Below are 18,828 nucleotides of genomic sequence, written 5' to 3'. Positions count from 1 at the left end.
TTTTAGCTTTATAATAAGTTGATATCTGGTTGGTAAATCATATATTTTTCTTTTTCTTTTGATTTTTTAGGCGAGGCAACCCTTGGTTGACCTCACAGATTGCAAGGACCTTGTTAGCTTACAATCCCTTATTTTTTTAAATTATTTTATATTTTACACCTACTGCACTTGGTCTTCCTAAGTGGTCTCCCACCCAAGCATTAACCAGGCCCAACCCTGCTTAGCATCCGAGATCAGACAGGATCAGATTGTTCAGGGTAGCATGGCCGTAGACATATATTTTTCTTCTTCAAGATAACTTTTTTTTTTTTTTAACTTTCCCTTTCCTATAAAATAGAATCAGTTTGTCAAGGTCCACAAGAACAAACTTTGTTGGGATTCTGATTGTAATTGCCTCTGACCTATCGGTCAGTTTGGGGAAAAGTAAAATCTTTACCATAGTGAGTCTTTTAATCAATTATATAATATATGCTTCCATTTGTGTAGTTCTCTAATGTCTTTGAATGAAATGTTTTGAAAGTCTCCATACATGTACTACACATGCTTTGCTAGACTATTCCTAGATACTTTATATTCTGGCTGCTATTATAAATGGTATTTAAAATTTTTTTCTATTTGTTGGGAATATGTGTGTAAATGAATGTAGATTTGTCTGCAATGATATTAAAGCCACCACCTTTCTAAACTCTCTCATTAGGTCTTATATTTTTTCAAGAATTTAAAGTTTTCTATGTAAACTCTTGTATCATCTTCAAGCAATAACAGTTTTGTTTTCCTTTCCAGTCATCATGTTTAAAGTCTTTAATCCATTTTGAGTTAATTTGTGTATGTGGTTTCACGTTAGAGTCCAACATCATTCTTCTACATATGGATACCTAGTTTTCCCAAAACCATTTATTGAGTACAATATCCTTTCTCCACTATGAGTTTTGGGCATCCTTGTCAAAGATCGGTTGACTATAGGTGTGTGGATTTATTTCTAGGCTTTCTATTCTGTTCCAATTGGTCTATATGTCTGTTTTTTTGTCAGTACCATATTGTTATGATTGCTGTAGTTTTAAAATACATTTTGAAATCAGGAAGTGTGATGTTTCCAGCTTTGTTCTTGCTCAAGATTGGCTATTCCAGTTCTATACAGATTTTAGTTTTTTGTTTCTATTTTTGTAAAGAATACCATTGAGATTTTTATAGGAATTGCATTGAATCTATAGATTACTTTAGGTAGTATGGACATTTTAGTAATATTAATTTTTCTAATCCACGAGCATGAGATTTCTTTCCATTTATCTGCGTATCCTTTTTCTTAAAATAGAATTTTACAGGGTGTTTCAGTTATATATTCCTGCATATTAAACTACTCTAAACAATAATCATTTTATTATTTCTCATGATTCTGTGGGTTGTTTGGGGTCTAGACTGGGTGATTTTTTTTTTTCTTTTTGGATATAAAGGACTTTATTTTTCACAGGACATCAACAAAATGTTTCATATCCACATGCGCTACCTTTGTCTCCAATACCATGGAGGCAATGTCACAGCTGAGAAACCCAAACTTAGGGAATTCAAATCTTTTACAATGGGCAGCAAACAGACCTGTATGACCTATGACCTGGAGGGGAACATTGTATTTATTGTAGTGGATAGTAAACTCTCCCTCTGCTCTGGGGAGACAAAATCATGTGTTTCTTCTAAGGATGTTAGATATTCAAACATCTTTGAAGAGATAATCTATTGCAAAGGCCTCTTATAGCAAAATGTGAGATACCCGTGGAGAATTGTCTCCCAAAGTGTTTATATTCTTTAGATTAGTGTCTTTTCAGTCTTTTGCTAATTTTGAATTGTGTAGTTTTTCTTACGATAGACTTTTGAGCATTCTTTACATATTCTAGATATATGTCCTTTGTCAAACTTGTGATTGCAAGTACTTTCTCCCAGTCTGTAGTTTTTTCATTTTCTTTTTTAATTTTATTTTTCAATTACCATTGACATTAATATTATATTAATTTCAGGTGTACAGCAAAGTGGTTAGACAGTTGTATAACTTATGAAGTGATCTTCCAATAAGTCTAGTACCCACTTAGTACCATATGTAGTTATTGCAATATTATTGACTATATTCCCTGTGCTGTAATTTACATCTCTATGACTATTTTTTAACTGCTAATTTGTACTTCTTAATCCCTTTATCTTTTCCACTGAGCTCTGCCCCCCACCCCCCGCCCCCAAACACACACCCTTTTCTCAATTGGATGGTTTTTTCGTCAGTCTTGTTTAGGGTCTATTATGGCTTTCAATAAGATGGTGTCTGAGGCTGAGAAGTCCAAGATGGCTTAGTCGCATATCTAGAATCTTGGTAGTGATAGAGGGAAGGCTGGGCTCAGCTATTATGCAGAAATGATTAGACCAATTCTCTCTTCATGGAGTTGTAAGGACTCTTTCTTTCTACTTGACTTCTCCATCTGGCCTCTTTCTGTCATGTGGTCTTTCCAGGAGAGTAACTGGGCTATTTAATGGAAGGTCAGGGCTTCCAAGTACAAAACTGATGCTGCCAGGCCTTCTTAATTCTGAAGTTTGGAATGATCAGATCACCACTTCTGTAACATTCTATTCATTAAAGCCAGCCATAGAGGGGACTCTGATTCATTGTGGGAGAGTGCTACCCAAGGGCATGAGTACTGAGAGGTATCTTTAACATCTTTGGAGACCATCTAAAGTATAAGATTCTAGATTTACATGGATATATCCCCTAATTTCTTTGGGGATATTATGCCACTGTTTATGAGTTTTATTATCAACGTTGTGAAGACTGTAGTGAATTTGATTTTCATAACTTTATGGGTGATTTGCTTTACCTTGCTGGCTGCTTTTAAGATCTTTTCTTGGTATTTGATGGTCTGCATTTTTCTATGATGTATTTATATTTGAATTTTAAAAGCATTTTTTGAAATTCAATACATTGTGCTTCCTGAATAGTAAATTTCTGTCTTTTCACATTTCTGAAAAATCTTTATATATTTTCTAATCAAATATTGCCTCTCTTCCATTTTATCCACTCTATCTTTCTGGATTTCCAATTATATATTAGACCATCTCTTTCTAAATTCCATATTTCTTTTCTTCTTTTTTATATTTTCCATATTCCTGTCCCTATGTGCTATATTCTGTGTAATTTCTTCACATTTCAGTTAAAATGCCACAAACACAGTATACTTTTAAAATCTACTTTAAATTTATCATTAGGTTATTATATCCAGCAATTACATTTTTTATTTATTAAGATTCTACTTAGCTCTTATTCAAATTTCCCCAATCATTCATGATAGTCATCTACTGCCTGCTTATTTTTATGATACTGTCCTCTATTTTATTAAACTTTTCATATATAGTTGTTTTCATTCTCTTTCTACTAATTCTGATACCTGTAGCTTTTGAGGATGTTGCCTGTGGCTTCTGCTGTCATTTATGGTATTTACCTCCATATGTGTTTGAGGACTTTTGCTGGTAAGCATGCATGTATGAGAATTCCGCAGGCATAAATGGAGCTGCTTTCCTCCAGATGGCATTTATTTCTGTCTCTGCTGAGAACTAAGTGCTATTTACTTGGGATTATGTTAGCCTCCATGAGAATCTTGGTTAAGGCCTCAAGTTCATCTTTTATGGATGAGATCCCAAGGATTACAGTGCCTTGCTCGCTCACTTGATTACCACTTACAGATTTCTCCTTACCTAAATTATTGAAAAGGAATTCATTCTCATAGTAATCCCATCGTTTGCATCTGGTTGCTCCCTCACCTTCAACCCTGGCTTCATATATTTTTTTTGCAGGGGAATTTGGAAAATTCCTTTAAGATTCCTCCCACTTGAGCAAGCCAAAAAGTGTATTAGTAAGTAGGCTTATCAGGATCTAGTTGTTTAGCAATAGGAAGGGAGAGACCATAGATTATTCTTGATTTGTTATTTATAATCCTGGGTTTTGGATATTAAATTTATAATATATTTGAGATTCACCCTGAAAAGAAAGGATAATTTTATTTATTTTAGCTTTATTGAAGTATAATTGACAAATAAAATTGCGAGATATTTAAAGCATACATTACGGTGATTTTATATATGTATACAGTGTGAAAAGATTCCTCCCATCTAGTTAGTTAACATCTCCATCACCTCACATATTTATCTCTTTGTTTTCTGGTGAGAACATTTAAATTCTACTCTCTTAGCAAATTCCAATTATTTAATGTATTGTTATCAACTACAGTAATCATGTTTTACATTGAAAAATGGTAACTTTATAAATAGTAAGAACACACATACCATATTTTCCTTTGTACTCATCAGCCAGTACTATATCGTCAACACTGGTTAAACTCATTTAATAAAGTGAAATGGTTTCAGTAAAAGTTTGAAGCAAATGCTTACTGAGCAAATATGATTTTTCACATTTAATAAACTTGAAGATAGTATACTAGAATTATTTTTACTTTATTATATACCATTTTATGTAAAAGCATATACTATTACCTGTGGATTAGAAAACCAGATGAGGAAGAATTTAATTTTATTTTTCAAATAAAAAAGAAAATATCACTCAGAATAGCTAATACAATATTGAAGGAGAAGAATAAAGCTGGAGGACTGACATTATCTGACTTCAAGACTTACTATAAAGCTACAGTAATCAATAGAGTGTGGTATTGGAGAAAAAATAGACCAATAGGTCAATGAAAGAGAATATAGAGCCCAGAAATAAATTCACATAAATATAGTCAACTGATCCTTGACAAAGGAGAAAAGATAATACAATAGAGCAAAGATAGTCTTTACCACATATGGTGCTAGAATAAGTGGACATCCACAAGCAAAAAAATTAATCTAAACACAGACATTATACTCTTCACAAAAAAAACCTCAAAATGGATTATAGATATAAATGTAAAATACAAAACTATAAAACTTCTAGAAGATAACATGGGTGAAAGTCTAGATGATTTGGGGTATGACCATGACTTTTTTGACACAACATCAAAGGTACAATCCATGAAAGAAATAATTGAAATGCTGGACTTCATAAAATTAAAAAATTTTGTTCTAGAAAAGACAATGTCAACAGAATGAGGAAATGGGTTACAGACTTGGAAAAAAAATTTTGAAAAAGATACATCTGATGTTATCCAACATATATAAAGTACACTTAAAACTCAACAATAAAAAAACAAAAACCTGATTAAAAATGGGTTAAAGACTGTAACAGACACCTCACCAAAGAAGATATCCAGTTAGTAAATAAACATATGGAAAGATACTTCACATTATATGTCATCAGTGAGATACAAATTAAAACAACAATGAGATACCATTACACACTTATTAGAATGACCAAAATCCAGAACACAGACAACCTCCAATGCTGGTGAGGTGAAGGAGCAGCAGGAATTCTCGTTTGTTGCTTGTGGGAATACATAGTGGTACAGCCACTTTGGAAGACAGTTTGTTGGTTTCTTACAAAATTAAACATACTCTTACCACACAATCCAGCAAAGTACTCCTTTGTATGTATCCAAAGGAGTTTAAAACTATTTCCACACAAAAATCTGCACATAGATGTTTATAGCAGCTTTATTTCTAATTGCCACAACTTAGAAGCAATCAAGATGTCCTTTAGTAGGTGAATGGATAAATAACATTCCTACGATAGAATATTATTCAATTCCAAAAAGAAATGAGATATTAAGCCACAGAAAGACATGGATGAATCATAAATGCTAAGTGAAAGAAGTCATTCTGAAAATACTTTATACTGTATGATGCATACTGTATGACATTTTGGAAAAGGCAAAACTATGAAGACAGTAAAAAGATCAGTGGTTGCCAGAGGTTGGGATTGGGAAGGAATGAATAGGCAGAGCACAGAGGATTTCCAGGGTGGTGAAAATATTCTGTATAATATTATAATGATAGATGCTTGTCATTACACATTTGTCCAAACCGTAGAATATACAATACCAAGAGTGAGCCCTAATGAAAACTATGCTCTTTGGTGATTACGATGTGTCAATGAAGGTCCACCAATTGTAGCAAATATACCACTCTGGTGAGGGACGTTGGTAATGGAGAAGGCTGTGAATGTGTCAGGGCAGGAGATATATGGAAAATCTCTGTATCTTTCTTTTGATTTTTCCGTGAACCTAAAACTGTTCTAAAAAGTAAATTAAAAAAAGAAAAGAAAGAAGGAAACTATCCTTGAAAAGTTCCTAGTAATGTCTATTTCTACTTGTGGTAACAAAATATTGAGGTACTTTGGACCAGATCGTTTTCATTTTGGGAAAAAATCTTCTGAGTGCCTTTTAATTGGGTAGCATTAAGGCACTGATCTGGGACAGAGGTATGAGGGCACAATAAGACCTGAGAAAGGAAGCCTGGAGTGAACACTTAGTGTTTTGTCTACCCAGCCACTTTATTTGGGGAGAATTATATGACAAATTCTAAAAATCGTCTTTTCTATCTATGTGCATTTAATGGGATCTTTTGTGTTCTTCAATGTCTCTGTTCATTATAATTGAACATTTGCCCCCAAATGGGCCAATTATAATTCCCTGGATGCCCAGAATTTAGGACCTGGGAATCTTGGACTCAAGAAAAAGCTAGCTCAGTTATTCTTGATTAAACAAATTGATTTAATAAAGGTTGATTATATTTTATGGAACTCTTGGTACATTAGAATGTTATTTGTGGAGTATGATCAAGTGTTATTCACTGCTAGGCAATACTAGTTGTCAAAGTTTGCTACTAGCATACATAAAAAGAAGTATTTATTTGCAGAGTTGTTAAGAACAGCTGGGATAAATAAAGATGCCGACAAATCATTTAATTTCAATATGAATTGTATCTATTATGATATAAAAGTCTAAATTTAAGGTGATACATTAACTAACTTTATTGTGGCAGGCATTTTATAATAAATACATGTATCAAATCATCACACCATATACCTTAAACTTACACATTATATGTCAATTGTATCTCAATAAAGCAGGGAAAAAAATGAAATCTAAACTTGATCTTTATATCATTAAGGGATCTTTTCATCTTAAGAGACAGAAAAGCAAACTCAATGGTTTTTTTTTTTTTAATAGAATTCTTTGGTGCATGCAATTTAAAAATTGAGGAATATATTTACCTTTATATTTTTCTTGAACCAGAAAGATCCTAGTCTTTCACTTCTCTTTCTGCCTTTCTCTGTGCCAATTCCATTCTCTGACATGCTTGTCCCTCATACTGCAATACGGCTACATCTTTATAACTCCAAGTTCAGTGGAAAAGAGGAAGCTCTTTTCACCATGAATATACATGAAGACCCTGAGTCTTATTCTAACTCTAAATCTGTCACCAACCCATCACTGAACAGATCACTGGGTCCAGAAGGAAGATGTACTACGGGGCAGATTAACTTCGATTATGGCATGGTAACAAAATCTGAAATCCCAAAGGCTTATAATAATGACCTTTATGTCTTGGACACATTGTTTGGCCATCAAAGGCAGGCTGCTTCTTGGTTGTCCTCACTCCTGGACTTATGTTAAAGGGCAACCACTGTCCGCTGTCATGGTGGCAGAAGAAAATTTGAATAGACCCACATTAGCAATTAAATGCTTCTTCACCTCACAGTGATATATATGTCCTTTTTTCACTATGCATTAACCAGAACTAGCCACATAGCCCCACTCGCCCATCAGAAACAGGAAGTACAATCCTACCATGTGCTCAGAATGGATAGAAATTGGATTTTTTGGCAAATAGTATTAAAATATGCCAAATGCACTATCTCACCTACACCTGGGAGTAGGGTCAGCCCTACTACAGTTGAAAATCTATTAGTGCCCACAGAAATTTAGGCTATTGGTAGAAAAAAGTAAGAGTGGCCATCAGAAAAAAAAAAATTAACTTTCCATTTAAGTAAGTCAGTTTCTAGTAAATGACCAAAGTTTTTGATGCAATATAAGTATATATTCCTGTGTTAATAAATTATTGACTTCAAAGGTTATAAAAGTTATCATATTTGTGGTTATAAACAAAAAGCCAAAAACTAAATGTCATTTCTTTCCCCATCCTTCTGATTTGAATCTGGGTGATTTCCTGAAGAATCAACACCATCTGAAGTTTTCAGAGTAGACATTTAAAATCTAGTTTAGTTAGGTCATAGGACAGTTCAACCTGTGAAAATACAGTGGTTTTAAACCTTTAACTAATTCTATTCACAAATAAAGATGTGTGATTTACACTTGGATTTTCATTTTTAATACCTAGCTAGAACAGTTCTGTTCCCTATGGGTGCAGCATCATTATATCAGGTCTTTTCATATCAAAGATTTTTCTTCCTTTAGTTGTGACAAACAGGTATCCATTTAAGTGAACTCAAAAAAAAAAAAAAGAAAGAAAGAAAGAAAGAAAAAGGAGTTAATATAAGGCTACAATTTGCCTGCTCCATCTCTAGGAGAACACTGATTTTTTTTTAATCTTCATTTTTGTTTTCTTTCTTAGCATCTGATCTTTTATTTTTGCCCCTTTCTTAATAATCTTTCTGCATATTCACCTTTATAGCCCAGGGCACTGCAACCAAAGGACAATGACAAATTATAATCACTGGGTCTCTTAGTAAAATTCCAAAAAAATAAAAATAAAATTCATTGGGTGTTGGAAATCGGTATACTGTTAGTCAAATCAGCTCTGGTTGGGGGGAAAATATCCTATGGAACATACAACTCTTTCAGGGCTTTTGGATGGGGTAAGTTAAACAGTAAGAAGAATTGCACAAAAAAGCTAATTGGGCACATCTGCCATAGGAATTAGACTAAGAATATTAATATCATTTATGCTTACTACAATTATAATTGCTTTACAAATATTTTTAATGCTGTGATGCAGATACCATTATTGGCCTCATAGATAGGAAAGCTGAGATACAGAAAGATAAAAAAATTCACCCATGGTCACACAGTTAATCAGAGGGAGAGCTACCCTGGATTTGAGAGTAGGCAGTCTCGTTTCAGTCTGTGGTTTTACCTATTATGCTATACCACTACTATTAGCTCTCCTAAAACATCCAAGCTTATGTAAACAAGTTTATTAGCGTTTTGGGATGCTCTCTTAACTCTTTTTGTCAGTAGAAAAATGCTTTTCATTCTCTAAAGCTCATCTCAAATATCAATATTTCCACTTTGCAAGCTTTCCTGAGCACCTTCCTTCTGCTGCTAACCCACTCTGTACATTCCCTTAATTATCTCACAGGTCATCTTGCCCTGTAATTGGATAATATTGTAATATTGTGAGCTTCTGAGCAAGGGTATTATATTCCTTATCTCTGTATTCTTGGTGTACATAGCATAATTAGTGGCAAATAGTATATACTTAATGAATTGTTACTGGATTATTCACATAATGAAAAACATAAGTGCATTACATATGATTTATACTTTACTAAATTCACCAATTTCTCTTCTGCTACATTGCATAGGACAAAAATTGCTTCCGTAAGAAAACCTGGGAACAATGCCTGTGAATCTTTGAAATTACTGGGATTCAGAAGCCGAGACGGCGGCTGGTTTGGGCTTGATGATGTTGTGGTGAGAACTGTGCAGAGTGGCTTGATATCATTTGAATTGTGTGAACATTTAGAAAGGTAATGCAGTAGCAAACAATAAAAGTTGATGATAGTCTGTCTTAATGATTTATTATTGGTTTGCATAAATGGGATCATATGATTAAATCTTTATTCTTCAAATAGGAATATGAATAGTCCCTTAGAGTGTGCTTAACATGCAAACCAGAACTGACATGAATATGTTAACTGTAATTTCATTCATGATAGCTTAATAAGTGCTTTTGGAAACCAGTCATAACTTAGATTTATTTTTACAGGTTTCTTCTAACTACAAAATAGTTTTAAAATAGCACCTTCATTTCTGAAATTTCATGAAGATAGTAATTAACTGTTCACATTATGCTCATCTCATAACTATGTATATGTAAACTGAATTCGTTATTCCAATGTCCTCATTTTGCTTTCTCATTTCCATGTTTTCTAGACAGCTCATTATGAGAAGAGTTTTTGACAGTTTTAAGGTTCATGAGGAGTAGGCAATCATAAAGAGAATCCTGTGACCAAAGATAGCCTTTATTTCATAATGGAACATCTTACGTCTACAACTGTCTGAGGTCAGGTTCTCTAGAAAAAAAGCCTAAGATGAAAATGCAAGTGCTTTATTGAAATAGGGCTCCCAGATGAATCCCGGAAGGGAATAAAAGAAGCAGGTAGGGCAAGGAAAGAAGATGGGGACATCTGTGGTTTCAGCTGAAGGTTTACCTCCACCTGGTAGCTCCCGGGAGCTTTGCAGTACAAGTACCAAGGGTCTGGCTTTACATCTGCATCGGTCAGTCCTCACCTCGGATGTGGGGCTGCTCTGAACTGGGGCCTCCTGTGGGGCAGTTCTCTGGAGAAGAGTTGGGTGATGGGGGGTCTTACCCAGGGGAAGGATCTGTTTTAGTTTGCTAGGCTGCCATAATGCAGTACCACAAACTAGGTGACATAAACAACTGAAATTTACTGTCTTAGTTCTGGAGGCTGGGAGTCAAAATCTAGTTGTTAGCAAAGTTCATTTCTTCAGAGGATTCTGAAAGACAAATCTGCTCCAGGGCTCTCTCTTCAGCTTGTAGATGGCTGTTGTTACGTTCACTGGGCATTTTCTCTATACTCATTTCTTTGTGTCTAAATTTCCCCTTTTTACGACACACACACAGTCATATCAGATTAGGGCCCATCCTAATGACCTCACATTAACTTCACCTCTGTAAAGACCATATCTCCAAAAAAGGACACATTCTGAGGTACTAGGGGTCAGGACTTCAACATATGGATTTGAGTGGAGGGAACACAATTCAAGCCATAACAGGGTCCATCATAACAATCCTTGCCACACATGACAGAGGAGAATATTTCAATCTCCAGTTAATTATGATATATATTCTTCATCTTATTAGTAGGGAATGGATTATTTTGATAATCTTTTTCTTCTATATTTTGAAGTAATATTCTTTAGTAATGCTAATTAAAATATAATTTAGACTACATTGCCATATTTAGAGCCGAGCTGAGACTAGACAGTTTCTTTGTTTCAGCACGTCTCTCAGAATGTGGTTTGATTTGAGCTGGTTTCCTGACGGCCAAGAGTTTCATTAAACTCACTCATGAATCCAACCAGTCGGTCATCAGAAGGCTTGATGTTAAAGGAAGTTTGGTTTGATAATGGTTCCTTTCTTGAGTGTTATTAGTTACCAGTAATATTTTTGAGACTGTATGTTTACCTTAGGTCACACCTGTTTTTTTTGTTTTTGTTTTTGTTTTTGTTTTTGTTTTTGTTTTCCGATGCAGGTTTATTGTGCTTCATCTGTCTTCCATTGTGGACAACAGCCATTTGATTTCTTTTGTGAAATCTTTGGAGGAAGCCGTGCTCAGCACCACTGCCTGCGTTGTCCTGCACCACCATAAAGACAATCCACATAGAGTCGTCATTTTAGTGGTGCCTTCTAAAGATTTAACCCAGGTGCTCACGAACTCATGCTCAGAAGCTTTCAATGGCCCTACAGAGCTCTCTCGTCATTTCCAAGTAAAAGAAGGAGAACAACTTTTTTTAAGGTTTACTGGAAACATATTTGCTTCAAGTATGTATAAAGAAATTTTTTTTTTTTTTTTTTTTTGCATATTATGTGCGCTATTAATAGCTTGAAGCCACAAACTTCGGGAAGGGTTTGCTAAACTTGTATTACTAAGGAAAACTCCAGAGGACTGAGGGGCTTTTGAAAAGCAAGAAGAGAAAAAAATGTATTTACTTCTTTCTTCCCAGTCTCTCTTTGCTTGTTTGGGGAGATGCATGTTCCTTTATGGGCAGACTCTAATTGACACTCTTTTTAGAAATGATCCTCTATGTGATTACTATCTGAGTACAAGCTAGGATCATCTCTTTCCTACACCAAAGCAGCTGCCTCCTAAATATGCCTCTGCTTCTACTACTGGCCACATGAAATCTATTTCTCTATAGTAATAACAGAGATTTAAAAAAAATACTCTCCTGATTAAAACCTTATAATTATCTCTTATTCTACTGAAAATAATATCCAAACTCTTTATGATGTTCTATAACGAATCTAACCTGGAATCAGTGGACTCACAAGACATGTGTGGATAGAACTATATATATTCCAGTACAATTGACATATTTATAATTTTATTTATTTTATTTCACATGTTTAAAAGACTACTCTGAGAAGGAATCAATAAGTTTCAGCACTCTATAAGAGTCCATGGCAAAAAGAGTGGTTAAGAACCTCTGATCTAAATGACATATCCCTGCTTACTTTTCATCTTCATATTTATCTAGTGCTTTTTTGTTACCATTATAAATCTTACCACAATTCAAAATTATTTTACCTACTTATGTGTTTACTTACTTTTCGCTCATATGCTTATATTATGCTCTTCACTGGAGTGTAATTTTCATGAAGGCAGCGACTGTGTCTTTCTTGCTGTTCACCCCTGAGGCTAGAATATTGTCTGATATTAAGCCTTTCAATAAATCTGTAGTAAATGAATGACTATAAACAGGGCGAGTGAATCTCAGAGGGGACAGGAAGATGAGAGGTGAGGAAATGCATGAGAAAGAAGAGATAAAAGGAGTTGAAAAGGAAGAGAAAAAAAAAGAAAGAAAAAGAACACAGAAAATAAATGTGCAAGAGAAGAGAGAAAAAGATCTTTGAGAGAGTTGCCGTCACAGCAATTTCTTTTTTATGAATTTAACCCTTCCCCACTCCATCTCTTTTCCTTGAGGTGAAATAAAATCTAACAGGTATGCATGTTAAGATGAGGTATCGAGAAGAATTCAGGGATGGGTTTATGGAGATTTCTGGCCCTGGAGTCTTGTGACAGACTTGACCTCAAGTAATATTCTCTGATCACTTATAAATTAATATAGACCCCACTGATTTTGAATGATGCCTATTATCTCTCTGATTCTGGAAATTACTCCAAGGCCCACTAGCTCTTTGTTGCTTCAAAAACGATGTGGCTTGAAGCTGAGGCTGCCCATTTTCTGCCATCTCTGAAGTGAGACCCAAGTGTCCCAATTTGAAATGTCTCTTTCACTTTAACATGCAGAATCTCAGCTGTCTGAGTCAGCTGACAGGACTGGACAGGGAAGTCAGAGAAAGAGAAAGGCAAGGGAGAGGACGGGGGAGAGGAAGGAAGGGTGGAAGAGATCTCTTCCTACTTGGCTTCCAAGCAGAAACCACGGTGTCCACCCTGGGACAGTCTCTCTAAGAAGATATAGTCAAAAACTGGAAGTGTCCCACCCAAGCTAATAATGCAAATGATTTTCCTGTAATACTTGGGACAGCAGCTGTGTTTACCTACTGCCCTAAACAGGAATGAGTTACTGTGCTTCTTACAGGCCATGGTACTGAGTATACTATTGTCTGTGATGGGGAGTGGGGAGAATATGCTAAGAGTGCCTGAAGATAGTCAGAGTATGTACAATTCCTCCAAATAAGGAACAGGGAAGAACTCATCTTCACTCAGAGAACATGAGTCAGGCAGGTTGCCAGAATCATTTCTGTTTTGCCTTTCCTAGAAATCTATGCTCAGATTTGGAGTCTCACTGGATTTTTCTCCATTTAAGAGGAGCAAGATCCTCAGTAAAGAACTGATACTCATTCTCTATCAGGGCCTGTGGGTGTCTCCTTGAACCTCAGACCTGAAGACAGAGGTTGTCTGCCTGGAGTGTTTTCCTCCCCATCCATCCCTACTCCCACCTGCACTTATCTCCTACATATCTTCATATCGCATTTTGATAATCATGTTCGGAGAAGCCTTCTCTATCTTTTTTGATTATGTCAGTTCTTACTTTACTCCATCAAGACCTTATTTTACTTCTCTTTTGCGGACCTTGCTATAGATGCAATCTTCTATTTATTCATTGAATTGATCAATGACAGTTTCTCTGACTACTGTTCCATCAAAGGAGGGTCAGTCCAGTTGGTGAGAATCATTTCATCCACAGCACCTAGGATGGTGCCTAACAGCTAGAAGGAATTTATTGAGTATTTGTTGGAAGAATGAAGGCAAAAGCTTGGGAAAAGACTTAACACATTAGTATTGTGTAATTAAGTATTTAAAACTTTAATACATTTAGATGACTGCCCTCTGAGAAATGTTGAAATTTCTATATTTATTATGTAGAATAGAGATGATTCTTTTGAGTGAGGGCCATGGGACATAGACTTTATTTCTACTTCTAAGAGAAAATAAGATATATAGGTGCTCCTCTTGGTTTTTATATTAACCTCTGGCATTCCTCTAGATAAGAAGAATACTGGACAAGCTAGAATATGCTTTCATTTTCTAGGCCAGAGAGGTTAATTTGGCATTTAAGCTTTTTATTGAATGATATCTGAGTCCCTGGTGCTAACCAAAAAGTGTTGGGAAATGGGCAGACAAAATTTTATATAATGATATCTTAGCATCACCCATAACATTTAGTAATGTTGTAAGGAGTTCTGTGTGTTTCAAAGTTGCCCCAAATGCTCTCCGGCCCAGGCAAGTGATTTTTCCAGACACAGATGTAGGATATTAGGATGACTATGCTTTTATTTATTCAACAAAAATTTCCTGCTCTTACGTATATTATATTCTAGTAGGGAAAAACAGAGAAGAAGCAAATAAGTAAATAAAATATACAGCTTAATGGGGTGAGAAGTACTTTATAGAATAAAGCAGGGAAAGGATATAGAGAGTCTCAGGGAGTGTCAGAGTTGCAATTTTAAATAGATCCATTAGGGAAGACTTTTTGAGATGGTGGCATATAAACAGAGATGAGAGAGCAAGCTATAATCCCATCTCTGGTGAGTTTGTCCTAGGCAGAGGGATTACAAGTATAAATAAACCAAGGCAGAAGTGTACCTGGTGTGTTTGAGGAACAGCGATGAGGCTGTGATGGGTAGTTAGAGGGAGTAAGAGCAAAGTTGGAGATGAGGAGAGTACTGATCATGGCTTGAAGTCCATTGCAAGGATTTTGCCTGTTATTCTAAGTGATATGGGGAGCCATGAAAAGTGTTAACGGAGGAGTCACTTGATCTGAGTTAAATTCTAATTGTGTTGAGAATAGATTGTGTAAGGCAAGGGAAGGAGCAGAAAGACCAATTAATGAGTCATTGCAGTAAAACAAGCAAGGGATTGATGGAGGCTTAGAGGCCGAGGTGGTGGAGATATATTAGAATACAGAAATACTCAGAGCCTGTGGTTCTCATAGGATTCTTCCAATTCCCCATATTGCTAGCGTTTCACCCCTTCATCTGACTTTTCTAAGCAGAAACAGGTATTGCTACATTTGTACTTTCTGTCATCAATAAGAAATATTCCAATACCCATTAATGTGAAGAAAATATATTGCTATAAAGAATATCTAGTAACATACAAATTGTAAGTTAATTTTGTATTTTTTTAGATGACAAGGTTTTTTGAAAAGCTACTATTTCAGGGAACTATATACATAATACGTTGAAGAGAGATTCTCAAAAGGTCAACTCATGGTTGATTTCATAATTTTGGTATGCAATGAATAACTTTTGTTTGTATTTATCCTCCAAGTGCTTCAGTGTGGGAGATAAAAGAAAAAACCACTAGAAGAATTCTGCTTCTTATCATTTACTATCATTGCTATTATTTATTGAGCACTTATTTTATGCAAGACCCTGTGCCAATTATTTTACCCATATTACCTCATTTCATTTTCAGAACAATCTTAGGAGGTGCATTTTATTTCTCATGTTTTAAAGATAAGAAAGTTAAGGCTCTAAGAAATTTAGTTAGAGATGTGAAAGAACTGGATAAATAGTACAGTGTAAATAAACATAGAGGCTGGACTTGGATCTGTAAGTCAGAAACGTATTATAACTGCTACATCGTACTTTACTTTAAAATTTTGCTAAAAGTGGTGCAGCTGTGCCTTAGGCAGTGTTTGTTTTACCCTAGCAATGGTAAGTTCAAACATCCCAGTTGTCATGGTAAAACCCTCCATGGGTGAAATGTTATGGTCACGAAAGCTCCATTACTTTCAGTGAGCAGTGAGCAGTTTTTGGGGGGGAATTCACCAGGTTTTAATAGAAATTTCAGTAATGTGAACCTCGTAACTATTTCATGTGTCAGTTCTAGAATAGCACTGTCTATTTCTGTGATGGTGGAAATGTTTTATATCTGCACTACCTAATAAGGTAGCTACTAGACAAAAGTGGCTATTGAACTTTTGAAATGTGGTTAGAGTGACTAGGAAATTGAATTTTAATTTTAAATAATTTTTTTCTGGGTACCAAATTACTTAATTTGAAGGAATGGCACAAAGGAAAGAACATAAGTAGATGATTTGGTACAATTCATAGAAAAGGTTAAGGTAACCTCAGCATGCAGGTACTGCTTTGGTGACTACGGATGTCACTCTTTAATTAATTTTAAACTTAAAAAGCCATATGTTACTAGTGGTAACCACGTAGGTGAATGCAGTTCTAGAATGTCTATTATGAGGTCACAATAGTGTACGATATGATATAGTTTGCGGAAAGGAAAAAAGGTTATTCTTGAAAGGTGAAAATAATTTTTAAATACAGAAAGCGCTAACTGTTTACAATTACTTTTGTGATAGAAAAATGCAATAACACAAGAAAATCAAAGATTATTAGATCTAGAAACAGCCAGAGATCCCCTGGGCCAGTTACGGATGAGAAACCTTTTTATTAACCTAGACAGTCTACGTCTATTGCTGCTTTGTCAGGATATATTTTGATAAGAGGCAATGACACCAAAAAATCTTTAATTGTATTTAAAAAATAATATGATTATTTAGATTCTAAAAATTAAGACAATGATATATCTTAATAATAACAAATGAATTTTACTTTTATTTAGGCAATGGGAAGGATTATGGAAAAGACTACAAGCTTATTTTTCACTTACAAAGAAAACCCAGGCTGGAACTCCAAATCAAAGAGGTGGATGAATTTGGAAACTATAGCTGCTCTCATTATAAGGGCACCATTGTAGTTTATAAAGTACCTAAGGAAAAGATAGTCCGCAACTTGGATCAATCTCTTATACTTAATGAAAACCATTATCAGTTTCCAGTTTGCAAATTACCATTGAGATTGCCAAAGGTGAGTTATTTTACTGTCCTAATTACCATTTTTTGTTCATTTTTTATAATTCTCTACCACAATCAAAACTTCAAGAATATGGATACTTAAGATTAAAAGGTAAGGTAGGAATAAAGTTGATAAGGAAGGACTGGGTAGCTACAATTTTAGAGTAGTAGACTGTATATCAAGATTTCTATTTTTATATCAACTTTCTAACAGGAATAATTTGAGTTGACCTGATCCTGACAGTATGTGGTTAATGAATATGGAAATAATGTCATTCATTTTCTGTAACTGTATCTGAGTAACCAGAGAAATCACTTATACAAACATTTGAGTATATTTTAGAGGAAGAATCATGTGGTGAGCAGAAAATGACATCAAAATATTTTCACCAAGATTACCAAATCCTGCACATTTGTTTTAAGAGTTAATTACTCTTATCTAAAATTCTTATTCTTATCAGGAAAGTAGGATTGAATCGTTTCTCCAAACGTGTCAAACAAATAAATAAATTCATTGCTGTAAATACTATTTCTTTTGGTAATCTATGACTTAGTACATCTCAACTATATTCTTAATGAGAAAATGATTGAAAATTTTGTTTTATCACTCCAGATGAAGAGCAAATTTCTTCTCTAAAGATATCAAGAAAATTATTTTTCTTTGCTTTTTCTTTTTGTGTTGTGAATAGCAGGAATATATTTCCCAGGGGGTTAGATTTTGTACTGATTTTAAATAAATCAGTAATTAATTTGACAAATATTAATTGCACTTCCGAGACAGGGAGTGTGCTATGCTAGGCATAATGATAAATTCAGAGCTGCAGAGGAAAATGCATGCCCTGAGGCTGCACTGTCCTGAGTGGTAGCCACTGTCCTCACTTGTCTGTGGAGGATCTGAAATACGGCTAGTCCGCATTGAGATGTGTTGTATGTGTAAAATATACACTGTATTTCAAAGACTCAGTACAAAAAAAATTAAAATATTCCATTAATAATTTGTTTATATCGAATGCATAGTAAATTATAATATTTTTGTTGTGGGATTAAATAAAATGTTACTAAAATTAATCTCACCTGTTTTTTAAAAAAATTATATGGCTAAAAAAGTAAAATAAATAAAATTACTTATGTGTCTCTAACTCTATTTCTATGGGACAGCACTGCTCCAAATAATTTACAATCTAACAAAGTGTGCAAAACAAGTACACGAAATCACCTTGTAAGACAACCACCTACTAAACTAATGGTATGAACAGTAGTACTAACAGTTGTTCAGAGGAGGGAACAGGCTTTTCTGGAAGCTGAAAGCAGTAGAAGTTTCGTGGTGGTTATGACATTTCATCTGAGCCTTGTAAGTTGGTAGAAATTTTGCCATTGGAAATAAAGAAAAAAGTATGTTAGGATGAGGAAACGGAATGAATTTGACTGGGGATGGTAGGCATAGCTTAGCAGGAATTCATAATTCATGCAACCATTATAATAATTTATAATGTGCCAAGTCTTTTAAGAGCTCTACGTGCATTATTTTATCATTAAATCCTCACAAAAATCCTATCAGGCATGCAAATTTTAGGCAACTTGCCCAGGGTCCCAT

The 18,828-nt window shown here is 34.8% G+C and overlaps 1 protein-coding gene across 1 annotated transcript in view; it reads left to right on the top strand.

The window, feature by feature from the left end:
• The window catches only part of DTHD1 (death domain containing 1), a 56,080-nt gene that overhangs the window by 16,980 nt on the left and 20,272 nt on the right, over nucleotides 1–18,828 (top strand). The window contains exons 6-8 of the mRNA XM_039848774.1: nucleotides 9,512–9,676; nucleotides 11,426–11,715; nucleotides 17,003–17,247. Of these exons, the coding sequence (XP_039704708.1) occupies nucleotides 9,512–9,676; nucleotides 11,426–11,715; nucleotides 17,003–17,247 (700 nt within the window). The remainder of the gene's footprint in view (nucleotides 1–9,511; nucleotides 9,677–11,425; nucleotides 11,716–17,002; nucleotides 17,248–18,828) is intronic.

Source organism: Pteropus medius, unplaced genomic scaffold, assembly GCF_902729225.1.
Source record: "Pteropus medius unplaced genomic scaffold, Ma_sr-lr_union100, whole genome shotgun sequence".
NCBI lineage: Eukaryota > Metazoa > Chordata > Mammalia > Chiroptera > Pteropodidae > Pteropus > Pteropus medius.
Note: the sequence above shows the minus strand (reverse complement) of the source record. Positions and strands in the feature narration are given on the sequence as shown.